Source organism: Mandrillus leucophaeus, unplaced genomic scaffold (assembly GCF_000951045.1).
Source record: "Mandrillus leucophaeus isolate KB7577 unplaced genomic scaffold, Mleu.le_1.0 Scaffold388, whole genome shotgun sequence".
Classification (NCBI taxonomy): domain Eukaryota; kingdom Metazoa; phylum Chordata; class Mammalia; order Primates; family Cercopithecidae; genus Mandrillus; species Mandrillus leucophaeus.
The window spans coordinates 3,091,992-3,106,847 of record NW_012104120.1 but is presented as its reverse complement, the minus strand read 5'-3'; the positions used below and the strand labels follow the sequence as shown (position 1 = coordinate 3,106,847).

The window sequence follows — 14,856 nt, the reverse complement described above, 5'->3', positions numbered from 1 at the left end:
CCCAGGATAGAGTGCAATGGCACGACCTCAGCTCACTGCAGCCTCCACCTACCAGGTTCAAGCGATTCTCCTGCCTCATCCTCCCAAGTAGCTGGGATTACAGGCATGCGCCGCCACACCCAGCTAACTTTGTATTTTTAGTAGAGATGGCGTTTCACCATGTTGGCCAGGCTGGTCTCGAGCTCCTGACCTCAGGTGTTGGCCAGGCTGGTCTCGAGCTCCTGACCTCAGGTGATCCACCCACCTCAGCCTCCCAGAGTGCTAGGATTGCAGGCGTGAGCTACTGCGCCTGGCCAGCATAACAATTCTAACACTATTATGACTGACTGGTAATAAAAAAGACTTTATGAATTTTTTTCTGTTTGTCTTTAGGGAATATTCCATTAGTCAGTTGGGATAGTTTCTCTCTGTGTATTTATGCCACTAAGTGGACATATTTATTCATTTGATTCGTTTCACTTTCAATTTTTAAGACTTAATTTTGTTGTATAATAATTAAAATATTTACAAGGTTTGAAAGTCAAATCTTCAAAGCAAGATAAGTTCTTGCTTAAAACTCTGGCTTCTAGCCCTGCCTCTCTATCCTATTTTGTTGCCTCCCCTAGATGATAATTTGTTTTATGTTATGTTTTTTTTTTATGATTTGCCCTTCTAATGCATATATTTATTTGTGTCTTCTCTTTCTTAGATAATGGGTAGTTCACCATACACACTTTTCTAGAATTTGCTTTTTTGCTTAACAATATTTTTTGGAGACTACCTTGTAGTATCAGATGGGGATTTTCCTTGTTCCTTTTTATGGAAAATCCTGGAGTGCTCCACTGTGTGGATCGCCCATATCCATGTGCCAGTCTCCTGCTGATGGACAGTGGGGAAGTTTCTAGAATTTCACTATTACTAATAGCACTGCAGTGAACACCTTCATGCATAGGTCTTTTTCCTGTTTTTGCCAGGTGCATGTTGTACTTCTAAACCGGGTTGAGCTCCTGCCAGCTTACTGGCTGTGGCTGGGTCTTCTAGGCAGCAGTGAAGTGGCTATGGGGCAGAGACATGGGGAAGCTTAACATTTGGAAATGGGAAGAGCGGAGCTGGGGCCCAGAGCCTCACCCTGGAGGAAGTCTGTCCAGCTGGGTCCCAGCCCCACCCTGCTCTTTTCCCTCCTCCCAGATCCGTGGTCACCATGTGGCCCAGCTGGACCCCCTGGGCATTCTGGATGCAGACCTGGACTCCTTTGTGCCCTCAGACTTGATCACAACCATTGATAAACTGGGTAAGACTGGGGACACTTCCTCAGGACAGCTATGGCAGTGCCGTGTGGGTGGCCCAGTAAGGGGTCCACGGGCCCAGGGGACATCCTGATCCTTGGGAATTCATGGGGCCCAGGGAGCAGCCCGCAGGGCCTCCTTTCCACCTTGCCTGCGTACTGCCTGTTGTTCCTGAGAAGGACGCCTGCCTGCCGCCTTCCTTAGCTTGTGCCCCATATGTTCACGCCTGAGAGGCTTGTCCTCCCTGCCACCCTGGGCTCACTCTCACTTCTGCTCCCCAGGCTGGACCCAGAGGGAGGGCACTGGGGAGACTGGGAGGTCTGGTGAGACTGCAGGACTCCACCTGGGCCTGACCTCCCTCCCTCCACTCTGCTGCCTGGGGCTCGGCCACGCCTCCTTCTCCAGCCTTCTATGACCTGCAGGAGGCTGACCTTGATAAGGAGTTCCAGCTGCCAACGACCACCTTCATCGGGGGCTCTGAAAACACCCTCTCTCTGCGGGAGATCATTCGACGCCTGGAGGTGAGCACAGGCGGGTGTGTGGGGCGCGGCTGAAGCAGCTCTTCGGAGCTCGCCAGAGGACGGGAAGGCACTGCCTTTTTTGTTCCAGACAGCAGGGATGTCAGCCATCCCTCTTCCCCGCTCCTCATGGTGTCCCAATGTGTCTCCCCAGAACACTTACTGCCAGCACATTGGCCTGGAGTTCATGTTCATCAACGATGTGGAGCAGTGCCAGTGGATCCGGCAGAAGTTTGAGACCCCTGGTGTGATGCAGTTCTCCAGCGAGGAGAAGCGGACACTGCTGGCCCGGCTGGTGCGCTCCATGAGGTTGGCACCACCCGGAGGGCCAAGTGGCTGGAGGTCCTGCTCCAGGGCTTTGTGAGACGTTGCACGGCCTGCCTAAGAGAGCAGGAGGGTACCACAGGAAGGCAGGACTGGATCGGCCTCACCGCTGGCTGCAGGGAGGAGAGTTGGGACCAGGTGTTTAGGCAGTTTGGCCAAGAGCTGGCCCAAGGCAGAGCAGGTTAGGTGGGCAGGGATGAGGCTCTGGGAGAACAAGACAGCAGGACACTAAGCAAGGCCAGAAGTGGCGGGAAGTGGCTGTGGGAACGTTTGGGCAGAAAGTTATCCCTGGTGTGGAGTGAGTGTGGCCGCATCACCTGTCTGCCCACTGGACTTTTCTGAAGCTGGGTCCCGCAGGGCTGAAGGGCTAGGGGAACACCTGACTCAGCGGCTGGATGCAAAGTGGATTCCTGAGCAGCGAGGTGTGGCCTGGAGTTTGGATTCAGCTGGGTGGAGATCTTTGGGACTTGGCGAAGAGAGCCCTTGGAGTGTGGCAGGAGGGTAGTGGGCTAGGAGTGGGTGGGTGATGGCCTGTGGGAGAAGCTTGGCTATGAGGAAGAGAGAGGGTGGCAGCTGGGAAAGGGTGTAGGCAGAGGCCTTCAGCTGGGAAGATTCCCAGCCTCCCCTAACCCTGTGTTCCTTGCTGGGTGGGACAGGTGTGGTATCCATGGTGTGCCCTGGACCATTTGACAGAAGGAGGCTTTGTGACTTCCTCTGTCCTGGGCATTCAGCTCTGAGCACTCGTGAACAGTCCCTGTGAGCCTCAGTCCCATCCCTCTCCATCCCTTTCCCTCTCCTCTCCTCTCCCCATCCTCTCCCCAAGCAGGTTTGAAGACTTCCTGGCCCGGAAGTGGTCCTCAGAGAAGCGGTTTGGCCTGGAGGGCTGTGAAGTGATGATTCCTGCCCTCAAGACCATCATCGACAAATCCAGCGAGATGGGGATCGAGAATGTCATCTTGGGGATGCCACACAGGTGGGTCCCCCTCCCCGCTGGCATCTTGCCCATTCTCTTCCAGCCCAGGGGACAGAGGTGGGAGGGATGAGATGGAAATAAGAGCAGAGGTGTTGGTGGGACCTGGGGGTAGAGGTGGGTTTTTGTACAGTTCTAAGTCCCTGGGCCTGGCCTTCTCATCACAGAAATTGCCAGGCACTCGGCCAGAGTCACCTGGGGCCGGGTACTAACCAGGTTATCAGGCACCCTCTCTCCCTGGCCATGTTGCTGCTGTCCCTAGCAAGGGTGAGATTTCAGAAAGGGGTGCAAAGTGCTTCTTGAGGTTCCTGTGAATAAGGAGAGGTGGAGGGGTTTCTTCCAGGGAAGGGAGGGCAGGGCCTGGGCAGTTGTTCCCAGGTTGTGTCTCCCACAGGCAGGTCTGTGGAGATGAGTCGAGGGTCTCTGACCTGGCTGCAAGCTGACTGCATGTTTCCCTTGACCTTGGTGAAGATCTGGGAGGCTTGTTCAGCAGTGGGGCGTTACCTCTGAGCTGGAGCCTGTGAGGAAGCAGGAGGGGGAGTGCAGCCTGGGGGACGGAGACCTCTGTGGCTGGGGTCCTGCTGAGTGGGCGTGTGCACATGTGCAGAGTGACCTGTGGGAAGGGCCCTGGGCCTTTCCTGTGACCAGGGAGCTGCTTGTGCTTAGGCTAGCCCAGGACCGCATCAGCATGAGGGCATCCAAATGTATGGTGCAGGGGTCCCCATCTGTGGCTGGCCTGCCAGGAACTTGGAGTTTGTCTGTCATGGGGGGCCTGGGAATGCCCAGTGTCTGGTCAGAGGGTTAGGCAGAGCTGGTCTAGTGACCTGAGGCAGCAAGGAAACACAGGACTTCAGGCCTCGGGCCATTACAGCAGCAGGAGAGGATGGTGCCTGGTGATCGGGTGGCCTGAGGAGGGCTCTGGGCATGAAGGGGCTGTATTAGGCCAGGCCAGGCCAGGCCTCCACAGTGGGGGAGGGAACCCCGAGGCCTACGGGCTTTGCCAGGTGAGAGCCCGGCCCCTCTGGCTCCAGGGGCAGGCTGAACGTGCTGGCCAACGTGATCCGCAAGGACCTGGAGCAGATCTTCTGCCAGTTTGACCCCAAGCTGGAGGCGGCAGACGAGGTGGGTGCCACGCTCAGGTCCCGGCACCCTTGGAGAGCTGGGTATTTGGGAGGTGAACTGGGGAGGGTCTGGACTGGGAGCTTCCGGGCTGAGATAAACCTTGAGGTGGATGCATGTGGAGAAGCCAGCGAGAGGCTGGGTGTTTGCCTGAGGCCCCTAAGGCTTTTGGGAGCAAGGGCTGCAGTCTGTGGGAGCTGGGAGGGCCCTTGGATAATCTGGGTCAACCTCCCTGTTTTGAGCTAGGGAATCTGAAGCCCAGAGACGCAAAGTCTTGCTGGAAGTTGGCTCAGCTCTGCTCATGTGGCTGTGCCTCCATGTCCAAAGTCCTGTCCATCAGCCGGGAATGACTCCCTTGCTCGTTTGTTTGCCCAAGAGAGCCTTGGGCGGTGAGGATGGTTTTCTTTACCCATCAACCTGCTGAGGAAATGTTGTTCCTGTGCCCACCCCCTCCCTGGGAGGCCTTGGCCAGGCCTTCAGCCCAGACTGCCTAGCCTCTTTCTTTCCTTTTCTTTTTGAGACAGAATTTTGCTCTTGTTGCCCAGACTGGAGTGCAATGGTGCGATCTCGGCTCAATGCAACCTCTGCCTCCCGGGTTCAAGCGATTCTCCTGCCTCAGCTTTCCAAGTAGCTGGGATTATAGGCATGCGCCAGCACGCCTGGCTAATTTTTGTATTTTTAGTAGAGATGGGGTTTCGTCATATTGGTCAGGCTGGTCTTGAACTCCTGACCTCAGCCTCGGCCTCCCAAAGTGCTGGGATTACAGGCATGGAGCCACCACTCCCGGCCAAGTGCCTAGCCTCTTTCAAAGTCCTGCCCATCTTCCCTTTCAGTAGCTCTGTGGGTCCTCTGGACAGTGAGCCTGTCACTCCCTCCTCTGTATCGCTTTGCTGTCAGGACTATCTTTCCTGCTGTCTTCAACCTGCTGCCGTGTGTGTGTGTGTGTGTGTGTGTGTGTGTGCGCGCGCGCGCATGTGTGGACCCATACCTACTGGCTCCTAGCCTAGGTCTTTCTGACATCCTGTTCCTTTTGTTCTAGCACTTTCAGCCTTCTAAGCCTCAGTTTGCTCTTCTGTAAAACGGGTAAAAGCGATGAGTCAAAGATGTGTGTATACTGGAAAACTTGGTCAAAGGATGTTTAAATGAAATTACTATTTTTTTTCAACTGAAAAAGAAATTTGATTATTGTAAAAACAACAAAACAGAAAGGTTATACAATGAGAACATGTTCCTCAGTGAGACTCCATTCTTGTGGCCAATTTTGTTTGTGTGCTTCTGTTGTGTTTAGGTGTGTACTTCTAGAAACATTTCATGCTGATACTGACAAACCTCTTTGTCCAGCACAGCTTTATTTGTAAGAGGCCATGGGCATAGCCGTGACGCCAGGTGGCACCTTGCTGTTTTCACTTAACAAGTTGTCATTGTTTCCTGCCTGTACACAGGCTTCTTACAGCTAGAGCATCCCTTGTGCTGGACCTTGGGCTGTTCTAATGAGGGTCCTTGCACATGTGTGAGCGAGTTTATCTGTTAGATGGTGTCGGAGCAGTGCAGTGACTGGAGCTAAGGGGGTGGGACTAAATGACCCTCCCAGGAGCTCATCCACAGTGTGTGACGGTGCCAGAGCCCCCACCCCACTTCCTCCCACATGCTCTCGAATCCTTTCATCTTTGCCAATATGATAGGTGCAAAAGAGGATTTTGTTGTAATGCATTTCTTTGTTATGAATTCAGTTGCTTATCTTTTCACATACTTTTGAGCCATTCGTATTTTTCTGTAAATTCCTACTTGTGGCTTTTGCTCATTTTCCTGTGGAGTTTTTGGGCTTTATCTTCCTGATTTGTAAAAGCATTTTGTACATTGAGGGAATTTGCCCTTTTTCTGCATTTGTTTATGAGTGTTTTTCTCAGCTTGATATGTTTCCCCTATCGCTGGGCAGGGGTTTGCTCCCCCATGACAAAGTTGTTAGAATTTAGGTGTCTTGTGTGTTTTCGGTCTTAGGATATTGTATAGAATGCTATAAATATTCCTTGCTTCAGGATCGTAAAATGTTGTGTGTCCCTCATTGCTGTCCTTGGTGTGAGGAGTCAGGGGATTCAGCTTCAGTGTTTGCTGGCGGCCTGGCCGAGGGTCTCCGCACTGATGCCTAGGCCCTGCCCTTCTCTCCCCGTCTTCCCTGCCGCTGGATGGCCTTCCCCACTCCCATGCTCTCCTGCTCCGTGGTCAGTGTGCAGAGAGGCTCTGAGCCAAGGCCCAGGGTCCCTGTCTTCCTCCCTCAGGCCAGTGAGGAGGGGCAGTGTGATGAGGAGAGCCGGGTCAGGGACAGCTTGGCCCTCCGAGGCAGTGGGATCCGGGATGTGCCAGCCTGACTATGGGCTGCAGTGCTTGCCTGTGTGTCTATGTGTCTGGTGTGGGAGGGGAGGATCCATCATGTTCCCACTTCCACCTTCAGGGCTCCGGGGACGTCAAGTACCACCTGGGCATGTACCACGAGAGGATCAACCGTGTCACCAACCGGAACATCACTCTGTCGCTGGTCGCCAACCCCTCCCACCTGGAGGCAGTGGACCCTGTGGTGCAGGGGAAGACAAAGGCAGAGCAGTTCTACCGTGGAGACGCCCAGGGCAAGAAGGCAAGCTCACCTGGGAGAGCCCCGAGGACCTGCGCCCTGTGGGGTGGGCCCAGAGGGCTAGGCGCTGGGTCTCCACAGTACAGGTGTGGGGCTGGGCTACGCAGCCCCTCCTGGCTCACACCTGCCCTGCAGGTCATGTCCATCCTGGTTCATGGGGACGCCGCCTTTGCCGGCCAGGGCGTGGTATATGAGACCTTCCACCTGAGCGACCTGCCCTCCTACACAACCAACGGTACCGTGCATGTCGTCGTCAACAACCAGGTGAGCATGTACGCTCCACGCTGGGTCTCACAGCATCAGCATTCCTGGAAATCCAGGAAGTAGCTTGGCGGGAGAGTGAGATGCTTCTGGCTCTGAGCCCACTGCTGTGCTGCTTACTAGGCAGGACCCTGATCTGCCCAGCCTTGGCATCCTGGTCTGTGAAATTGGGGGACACAATAGGGAGGGATAAGCAGGGCTGGAAAGACCAAAGGAGCACCTGTGTAGCGAGTACCTCCTGGAGGCTGGCTGTGTGCAGCCCTGCATTGGCAGTCTTAGACACAGGGACCTTGGTGCCCTTTCTCTAAGGCAGCTGAGCTTCTAACAACTCCTCTGGAGTTTAGAAAGCCCTGTGTTCATTGCCTTATTTGCATTAAGTCACGTCATCTTCTATGAACATCCTATGAGGTAGGAATTTAAGTGAGCCCTTTTTATAGATGAGGAAACAGGCTGTGGGAATGTAAGCACCTTGCCCCAGGTTGCAATTAGCCATTTTTGGGACTGGGATTTTTCAGGCCTGTGTTCCTCACCACTAGTGTGTCAAAGTGACTTGCAAAAAAGAGCAGGCTCCACTCGGCTGGTGTTGCTGCCATCCCCGTGGGAGCTGTTGCCATGTCCAGTTGTGGGGCTGCTCACCATCACCCTGTCGTGTCCCACATTCCCCCGGGCACCTCAGTGGACCTTGAGCGTCCCCCTGCTCAGTCCCCGAGGCTGGCACCTTCTATCTCACTCTAAGTAGAAAGGCGCAGCAGGTTTCTCCTGCCTCTGCAGATTGGATTCACCACAGACCCCCGAATGGCCCGTTCCTCACCATACCCCACCGACGTGGCCCGGGTGGTCAATGCACCCATCTTCCACGTGAACGCCGATGACCCAGAGGCTGTGATATATGTGTGCAGTGTGGCAGCCGAATGGAGAAACACTTTCAACAAAGATGTTGTCGTGGACCTGGTGGGTCTGGGGACTGAGGCCAGGGCGTGGGTGGGTGACTCATCCCTGCTGTGCTGAGCCAGTCTGATCTTCAGCATCTTCAGCACTCAGGGCTGGGAGTGCTTCTTGGATGAGAGATTTGTGCCACCAAGAGCAATCTGTGCAAAGGCCTGAGATGGGACACTCATTCAGTGATAGGTGATAGTGGAGCTCAGAGGGCTCCCAGTGGGTGTGCCCTACCTGGATATTCCCCAATTTTGCAGCAGCTACATTGAGCACACAGCGTAGGGGAGGGCATGAGCCCCTCTGGCTGCTCCTGCAGGTCTGTTACCGCCGGCGCGGCCACAATGAGATGGACGAGCCCATGTTCACCCAGCCGCTCATGTACAAGCAGATCCACAGACAGGTGCCTGTGCTGAAGAAGTACGCAGACAAGCTGATTGCCGAGGGCACGGTCACCCTGCAGGAGTTTGAGGTGGGCAGGCAGGCTGCATGGGCACCTAGGACAAACTTTGGGTGGGGACCTGGGGAGGGGTTGTAGTTGTTACCAGCCCAGTGCTGAGCCCTAAGGATTTAAAGAAGTAGCCACTGTGGTCCTTGTCCCCAAGAGGCCCCAGTTACCAAAGAGGACCAAGAACTAAGGATGCAGTTACAGCCAGGTGGGACACAGTGGGTACCGCAATGTGGGGGAAGCCCAACCTTGAGCAGGCGTGCAGGAAGGCTTCCTGTAGGAGGCGGCCCTGAGCTGGGGTTCTGAGCTGGGGTTGTCCCCATAATTATCTGTGGAGTGTTGGTCCTTCCACCTTCATGGAGCTCTGAGAGCAAGGACTACAAGTTTCCGGAGTCTTCTCGGATCCCCTTGCTGAGCACACTGCAGGCCTGCCCAGCCTCGGGGTACCCGTGCAGGATCCCCTGAACTTTGAGACTTTGGCTTCTAGCCATGAGGTCCCTACTGACCAGAGACAGAGAGTTCTAGAAGAACTTGGTAACGGGGACCAGGACTTATGAGTCCAAGTGGACTGGGCCTCTGGCTGCCCAGGGCTTTGCTGCTCTGTCCACACCTTCCCCCTGATTCCAGGAAGAAATTGCGAAATACGACCGGATCTGTGAGGAGGCTTATGGCAGGTCCAAGGATAAAAAGATCCTGCATATAAAGCACTGGTTGGACTCCCCCTGGCCCGGTGAGCGAGCAGTGTGTGGCTCAGACAGACTACCCTGGGCCTTGAGGTCTTGCACTGGGATCAGGACTGGAATGGCACTAGGTGACAGCTGTCATTGCCTAGTCTAGAGGCTGCAGGCTCTATCCCTGAGGTCCTAAAGCTGTGTGGGGCCGATTCCTGCAAGTCAAGTTTAACATTGCTCTCTGAGCATGGATGGCCAGGTGCTCACTGAAAAGGGAGGGCACAGCCAGGTGGGAGGAGGGAGAGGAAGCCCTGGGCACTGGATACATGGGTCCGGGGTGCTCAGAGGGCCTCCCTGGGGGCAGGGTTAGAACAGCTGTGACCCTGGGGCACAGAGGTGGGTGTTGGGCCTGTGGGGGAGTTGCAGCTGTGGCTGTCCAGCTGTCGCAGGTCCGAAGGGTGGGCTCAGGGTGAGTCTGAGTGACAGTGGAGTTTAGGAAGCCATGGGTCCCTCAGTCCTGGGGAGGCAGGCTGGCCAGGGGGATCAGAGGCCACCACTGACCCAGTGTGGACGGAGCCTCTCTCCCTGTCAGGCTTCTTCAACGTAGATGGGGAGCCCAAGAGCATGACATGCCCAGCCACGGGGATCCCTGAGGATGTGCTCACCCACATCGGCAGCGTGGCCAGCTCTGTGCCCCTGGAGGACTTTAAGATCCACACCGGTGAGGTTGCTGGGCCGGATGCAGCCCAGGCTGCTGTCCCCACCCCAACATTGTGCCTTGAAGGGAGGTTGGTTGGGATGCAAGAGAGATGGTGTGTCGCATTCCTGCTCAGTCTGCAGTGGGTCCACGTAGCTCTCGGCACCTCGTCTGTGCCTGTGACAGTAGCTCTTCTCAGGGTGAGCGTGGTGAGCTGGGCAGCTCCAGATGCCACACTCCCAGCTGGGTACCAATGACTAGTCTTAGGTTGGGTTTTCAAACTGACTTTGCTGGGGTGTCCCTGGGTCGGACAGGAGAGCAGGAAAGCAAGGGCTGCCATGCAGGGGCTGGAATGCAGCCTGGAACTTGGGCAGGATTCTGCAGCTGAAAGGACGGTGGCTTGCCGGGGCCTGGACCAATGACCGAGGGCAGCCTCCCACTCCGGGGACCCGTTGGCTGGGGCCACTGTGACCTTTGCCTGGGAAGTCCGGAGGGCCCCCTGTGGCTGTATTGAGGTGCTACACACCCTCTGACCCACCTGGAGGAGTTCTGAGGGGGTTCCCTTACATTTTGCACCGAGACCGAGTGCCCTGGGGCAGCTGCTGACAGCGTCTGGGGCATGTGCCCGCTCTGTTTGTGTGTTAGCCTCTGTGTGTGGGGCCAACAGGAGCACAGCATAGGCCTGGGGACTTGGGGTCAGATCCGAGTACCTTGACAGCTGTGTGATTTGAGTAAATGACTCCGTGCCTGATGGTGTCTGGAACGAGGCCAATGCTCGCCAAGTGGTACCTGCTCCACCTCCCCGTGGGCTCCGGGTGGCCCCTTGTCTCAGCTGGAGGAGGGATGCCTGGCCCTAGGCCCTCCTGCAGCATCCCTGCCCTCCAGCCACATCAACAGACAGCTGCCCTGCTTTGTACGGGGTGTTTGCTGAGCACCCACGTACCTCCGCTAGGGCTGGCTGTCCCATGGCCCTCAGGCCAGCACTCTCCTCCCACAGGCCTCTCTCGCATTCTGCGGGGCCGGGCGGACATGACCAAGAACCGGACGGTGGACTGGGCGTTGGCAGAGTACATGGCCTTTGGCTCCCTGCTGAAGGAGGGCATCCACGTGCGGCTCAGCGGGCAGGATGTGGAGAGGGGCACGTTCAGGTGAGCGTGGTGGGGCTCGGCATCCGCACAGGAGACCTGGAGCGGAAGCTGGGCCTGGCTTGGGGATCCCAAGGGGGGCCTTTGTTGGGGTGGGATCTTCACAGCATCCCTAGCCCCTGCCCTCTGGCGGCATTATCAGAGGGCCACCTCGCTGACCCCCAGGGTGAGTGTGCAGAGCTCACTGCTGGGCCCAGGCTGTCCACTGAGGTCAAGCTTGTGGCCCTCTGTGGTGCTCAGGATCGTGTGTGTGTTGGGGGGTTGTGTGGTGAGTGTGGGGGAGTTGTGTGTGGTACGTGTGTGTGGTGTGTTTGGTGTGTATGTGTGTGTGTGGTATGTGGTGAGTAGGGGGAGTGTATGTGGGGTTTGTATGGTGCGTGTGTGTGATGTGTTTGGTGTGTGTGTATGGTGTGGGGTATGTGTGTGGTGTGTTTGATGTGTGTGTGGTGTGGGGGTGTGATGTGTGTGGAGTTTGGAGTGTGTATGTGGAGTGTGCGTGGGTGTGTGGTGGGTGTGGGTGTGTGGTGTGTGTGGATGGGGTGTGTATGTGTGTAGTGTGTATGTGGGGATGTGTGTGGTTTGTGGTGTGTGGTGTGTAGTGTGTGTGTGGAGTGTATGTGGTGTGAATGGTGTGTAGTATGTGGTGAGTGGGGGGTGGGTGTATGTGGTGTTTGTGGTATTTGTGTAGCGTATCTGATGTGTATGTGGTGTGTGTGTGTGGTTGTGTGGTGTGTCGTGTGTGTTGTATGTGTGGGGTGTGTATGTGTGTGGTGTGTGTGTGTGGGTGTGTATGGCATGTGTATGTGGCGTGTGTGTGTAGGGGGTATATGTGGTGTGTAGTGTGTGGTGTGTGTGTGGTGTATGATGTGTGTATGACGTGTGTGATGTATGTGTGGTGTGTGTGGAGTGTGTGTGTGGTGTGTATGTGTGTGTATGGTGTGTGTGGTGTGTGTGGGAGTATGTGGTGTGTGTGATGTGTGGTGTGTTGTGTGATGTGTGTGGTGTGTGGTGTTTGTGGTGGGTGTGGTGTGTGTTGTGTGTTGAGTGTGGTATATGTATATGGTGTGTGTGGTTTGTGGGTGTGTGGGGGGTGTATATGGTGTGTGTGGTGTATATGGTGTGTGTATGTTTGGTGTGTGTAGAGCGTGTATATGTGTGGTGTGTGTGAGGGGATGTGTGTGTATAGTTGTGGTATGTGTGGAGTGTGTAGTATGTAATGTGTGGCGTGTGTGATGTGTGATGTGTGTGGTGTGTATCATGTTTGGTGTGTGTGTGGTTTGTGGTGTGTGGTATATGTGGGGTGTGTGTGGTGTGTATGTGTGGGTGTGTGTGTGTATGGTACGTGTGATTGTGTTTGTGGTGTGTAGTCTGTGTGGTGTGTGTTGTGTAGTATGTGTAGTGTGTGTGGTGTGTATAGTGTGTGGTGTTTGGTGTGTGTGCATGGATGTGTGTGGTATGTGTATGTGTGTGGTGTGTTTCGTATTCGTGTGTGTGTCTGTGGTGTTTGGTGTGTGTGGTATGTGTGGTGTGTGTATGTGTGTGGTGTGTGTGTGTAGTGTGTGGTGAGTGGGGATACGTATGTGTGTGTGGTATGTGTGGCATGTGTATGTATGTGTGTGGTGTATGTGTGTGTACTGCTGTTAAGCCAGCCCCTATCTTGCTTGTTTGCAGTTGTCTTTGTGAGTCCAAATGGGGACTTGACACTTGTCAGTTGTCCACACCACATTTCGTCTGGTCCGGGACCCTAAAATGTTCTAGGTCCTGCCTCAGTCCGCTCCTGGTTAGCAAGCCAGGGTGGTGTGGCTTCCAGGACTTGACCAGCTGGCTTTCTTATTCCTGGTTGCTCGTCTCTGCCGGTCTTGCTCCAACCAGGGCGCAGGTGGTCCTCTGATGCACCCTGAGCTGCATGTCAGTCCTAGCCAGGGTCTGGGGTTCAGCCAGGCGCCCCTCACTGTGCCCACCTCGGCTGCTGCACAGTGGTTTCTGTCTCTTGTGAATTGGGACAGAGCTGGTGAGATGATAAAGAAGCCAGCAAGACAGGGCAGGGGAAGTGGCCTCCTAGGAGGTGGCTCTAGCTGGCACCTGGGAAGTGTCTCATCAGGTCCTCTTTCTGGGTGAGAAGCTGACACTCAGGGAGGTGCCACAACTCAGTTCCTTCCCACAGACCCCTCAGTGCATGGTGTGTGTGGGCTGCTGGCAGGCAGGGGGCATACTGCAAGAGGGACCACATGGCTCTGGTTTTCCACAGCCTTCTTGGATGCCATCCTGTGGGACCCTGCAGGTTTCCTGGGACAGTGACGGAGGCTTGCCTGCCTCCTGCTGCCCAGCTCCCCTGCTCCAGGTGAACAGGTGCCAACCCACCTGCCCTCTGTCCCTGCCCCGGTCTGTGTCTCTGCAGTCACCGGCACCACGTTCTCCATGACCAGGAGGTTGACCGCAGGACGTGTGTGCCTATGAATCATCTCTGGCCTGACCAGGCCCCGTACACCGTGTGCAACAGCTCCCTCTCAGAGTACGGAGTCCTGGGTGGGTCCACACTCTCCTGCAAGCCAGGCAGGCCCCAGACACCTGGGGACCAGAGATGGGCTGGGAAGGGACTGGGGCCAGGGCCTGGGAGGGGCGAGAGATGCTCAGAGGCCCCGAGGGGATGGTCTTGGGGTATGGTGATTGGGCTGCCACCAACTAAGGCCATGTGGGAGATGAAATCAGTCCCATCTGGGCCCCTTGGGGATCCAGTTAGGGGGCCCTGCTTGCTTTGAGGGGGCTCTGTGGGTATCAGGGCCCCAGTGGGCACAGACAGCCCAACAGAGTGCTGTGGGTTTCAGCTGCTGAGCAGTCCAGTCTTGGCCCAGCCCTCCCGCATTCCTCTGAGCCCCATCTCACCTCCTCTGCCCTGCACCCTAGGAACCCTGCACTGAGATCCCTTCTCTGGGCTCTGGGCTTCCCTGCCTGTGTCCCCTGTACATGCTGTCCCTCAGCTGCATCATTAGCTGGCTCACCTCCTCCTCACTGCCTGCCCCTAGAGGCCAGGCAGCTCCCCGCCCCCAGGGAGATGCCTCTAGGGTTGTTTCTGCCCCTTCTTAGCAGCTCTGCATGTTTTTAAGGAGTTCTTCTTGACCGATGGTCCCTGCTGCCTCCCCAGGATACCTAAATATGGCTGAACCTGACCACACATGATAGCAGGGCTGAGGGTAGCATCTCTGGGCATGTTGTCAGCCCCCAGGGTGGTACATTCTACCCTTTGAATCGCAGGGAATCCCTGGGTTCGTGAGAAGGATGGGTGGGGGCATGGAGGATATACTGAGAAAGGGCTGAGTTTGACTGGAGCCACTGCCACTTGGTGACAGCGTGCAGCAAGCTCTATCTTGTCTTCTGTTTAGGCTTTGAGCTGGGCTATGCCATGGCCAGCCCCAATGCCCTGGTCCTCTGGGAGGCCCAGTTTGGGGACTTCCACAACACGGCCCAGTGCATCATCGACCAGTTCATCAGCACCGGCCAGGCCAAGTGGGTGCGGCATAACGGCATTGTGCTGCTGCTGCCCCATGGCATGGAAGGCATGGTGAGGGCTGCAGTGGTGGCTGGTGGCTTGGTGGGCTCTGGTGGGCCTCGGAGGGACGGGATGGACCCTGGGCCCCTTGTCGAGTTGGATGGTATGTGCTTTCCAGGCCCCTGGAGCACGTGGGTCTGCGCAGGGTGGGGTCTGCACATGTTCATGCTGCAGCTGCTGAGACGATGATGCTACCCCTGGCAGAAGGCGCTACCGCGTATGAGTGCGTGCTATGCGCCAGGCGCTGTTCAATGCTTCTGAATGTTAACTCTTCCAATCCATACAGCAACCTAATGAAGTAGGCCCTGTTCCTGCGTTTCAGATGAGGAAAC

At 55.9% G+C, this 14,856-nt stretch overlaps 1 protein-coding gene across 4 annotated transcripts in view; it reads left to right on the top strand.

The window, feature by feature from the left end:
• OGDHL (oxoglutarate dehydrogenase-like) overlaps positions 1-14,856 on the top strand; it is a 34,624-nt gene that overhangs the window by 14,983 nt on the left and 4,785 nt on the right. For all 4 annotated transcript variants that reach the window (XM_011990963.1, XM_011990965.1, XM_011990964.1 and 1 more), the window contains 14 exons: positions 1,168-1,270; positions 1,671-1,786; positions 1,938-2,092; positions 2,934-3,080; positions 4,109-4,199; positions 6,646-6,825; positions 6,958-7,086; positions 7,855-8,034; positions 8,336-8,488; positions 9,092-9,194; positions 9,728-9,856; positions 10,830-10,980; positions 13,376-13,503; positions 14,358-14,536. In XM_011990963.1, coding sequence (XP_011846353.1) covers positions 1,168-1,270; positions 1,671-1,786; positions 1,938-2,092; positions 2,934-3,080; positions 4,109-4,199; positions 6,646-6,825; positions 6,958-7,086; positions 7,855-8,034; positions 8,336-8,488; positions 9,092-9,194; positions 9,728-9,856; positions 10,830-10,980; positions 13,376-13,503; positions 14,358-14,536 — 1,944 coding nt within the window. The remainder of the gene's footprint in view (positions 1-1,167; positions 1,271-1,670; positions 1,787-1,937; positions 2,093-2,933; positions 3,081-4,108; positions 4,200-6,645; positions 6,826-6,957; positions 7,087-7,854; positions 8,035-8,335; positions 8,489-9,091; positions 9,195-9,727; positions 9,857-10,829; positions 10,981-13,375; positions 13,504-14,357; positions 14,537-14,856) is intronic.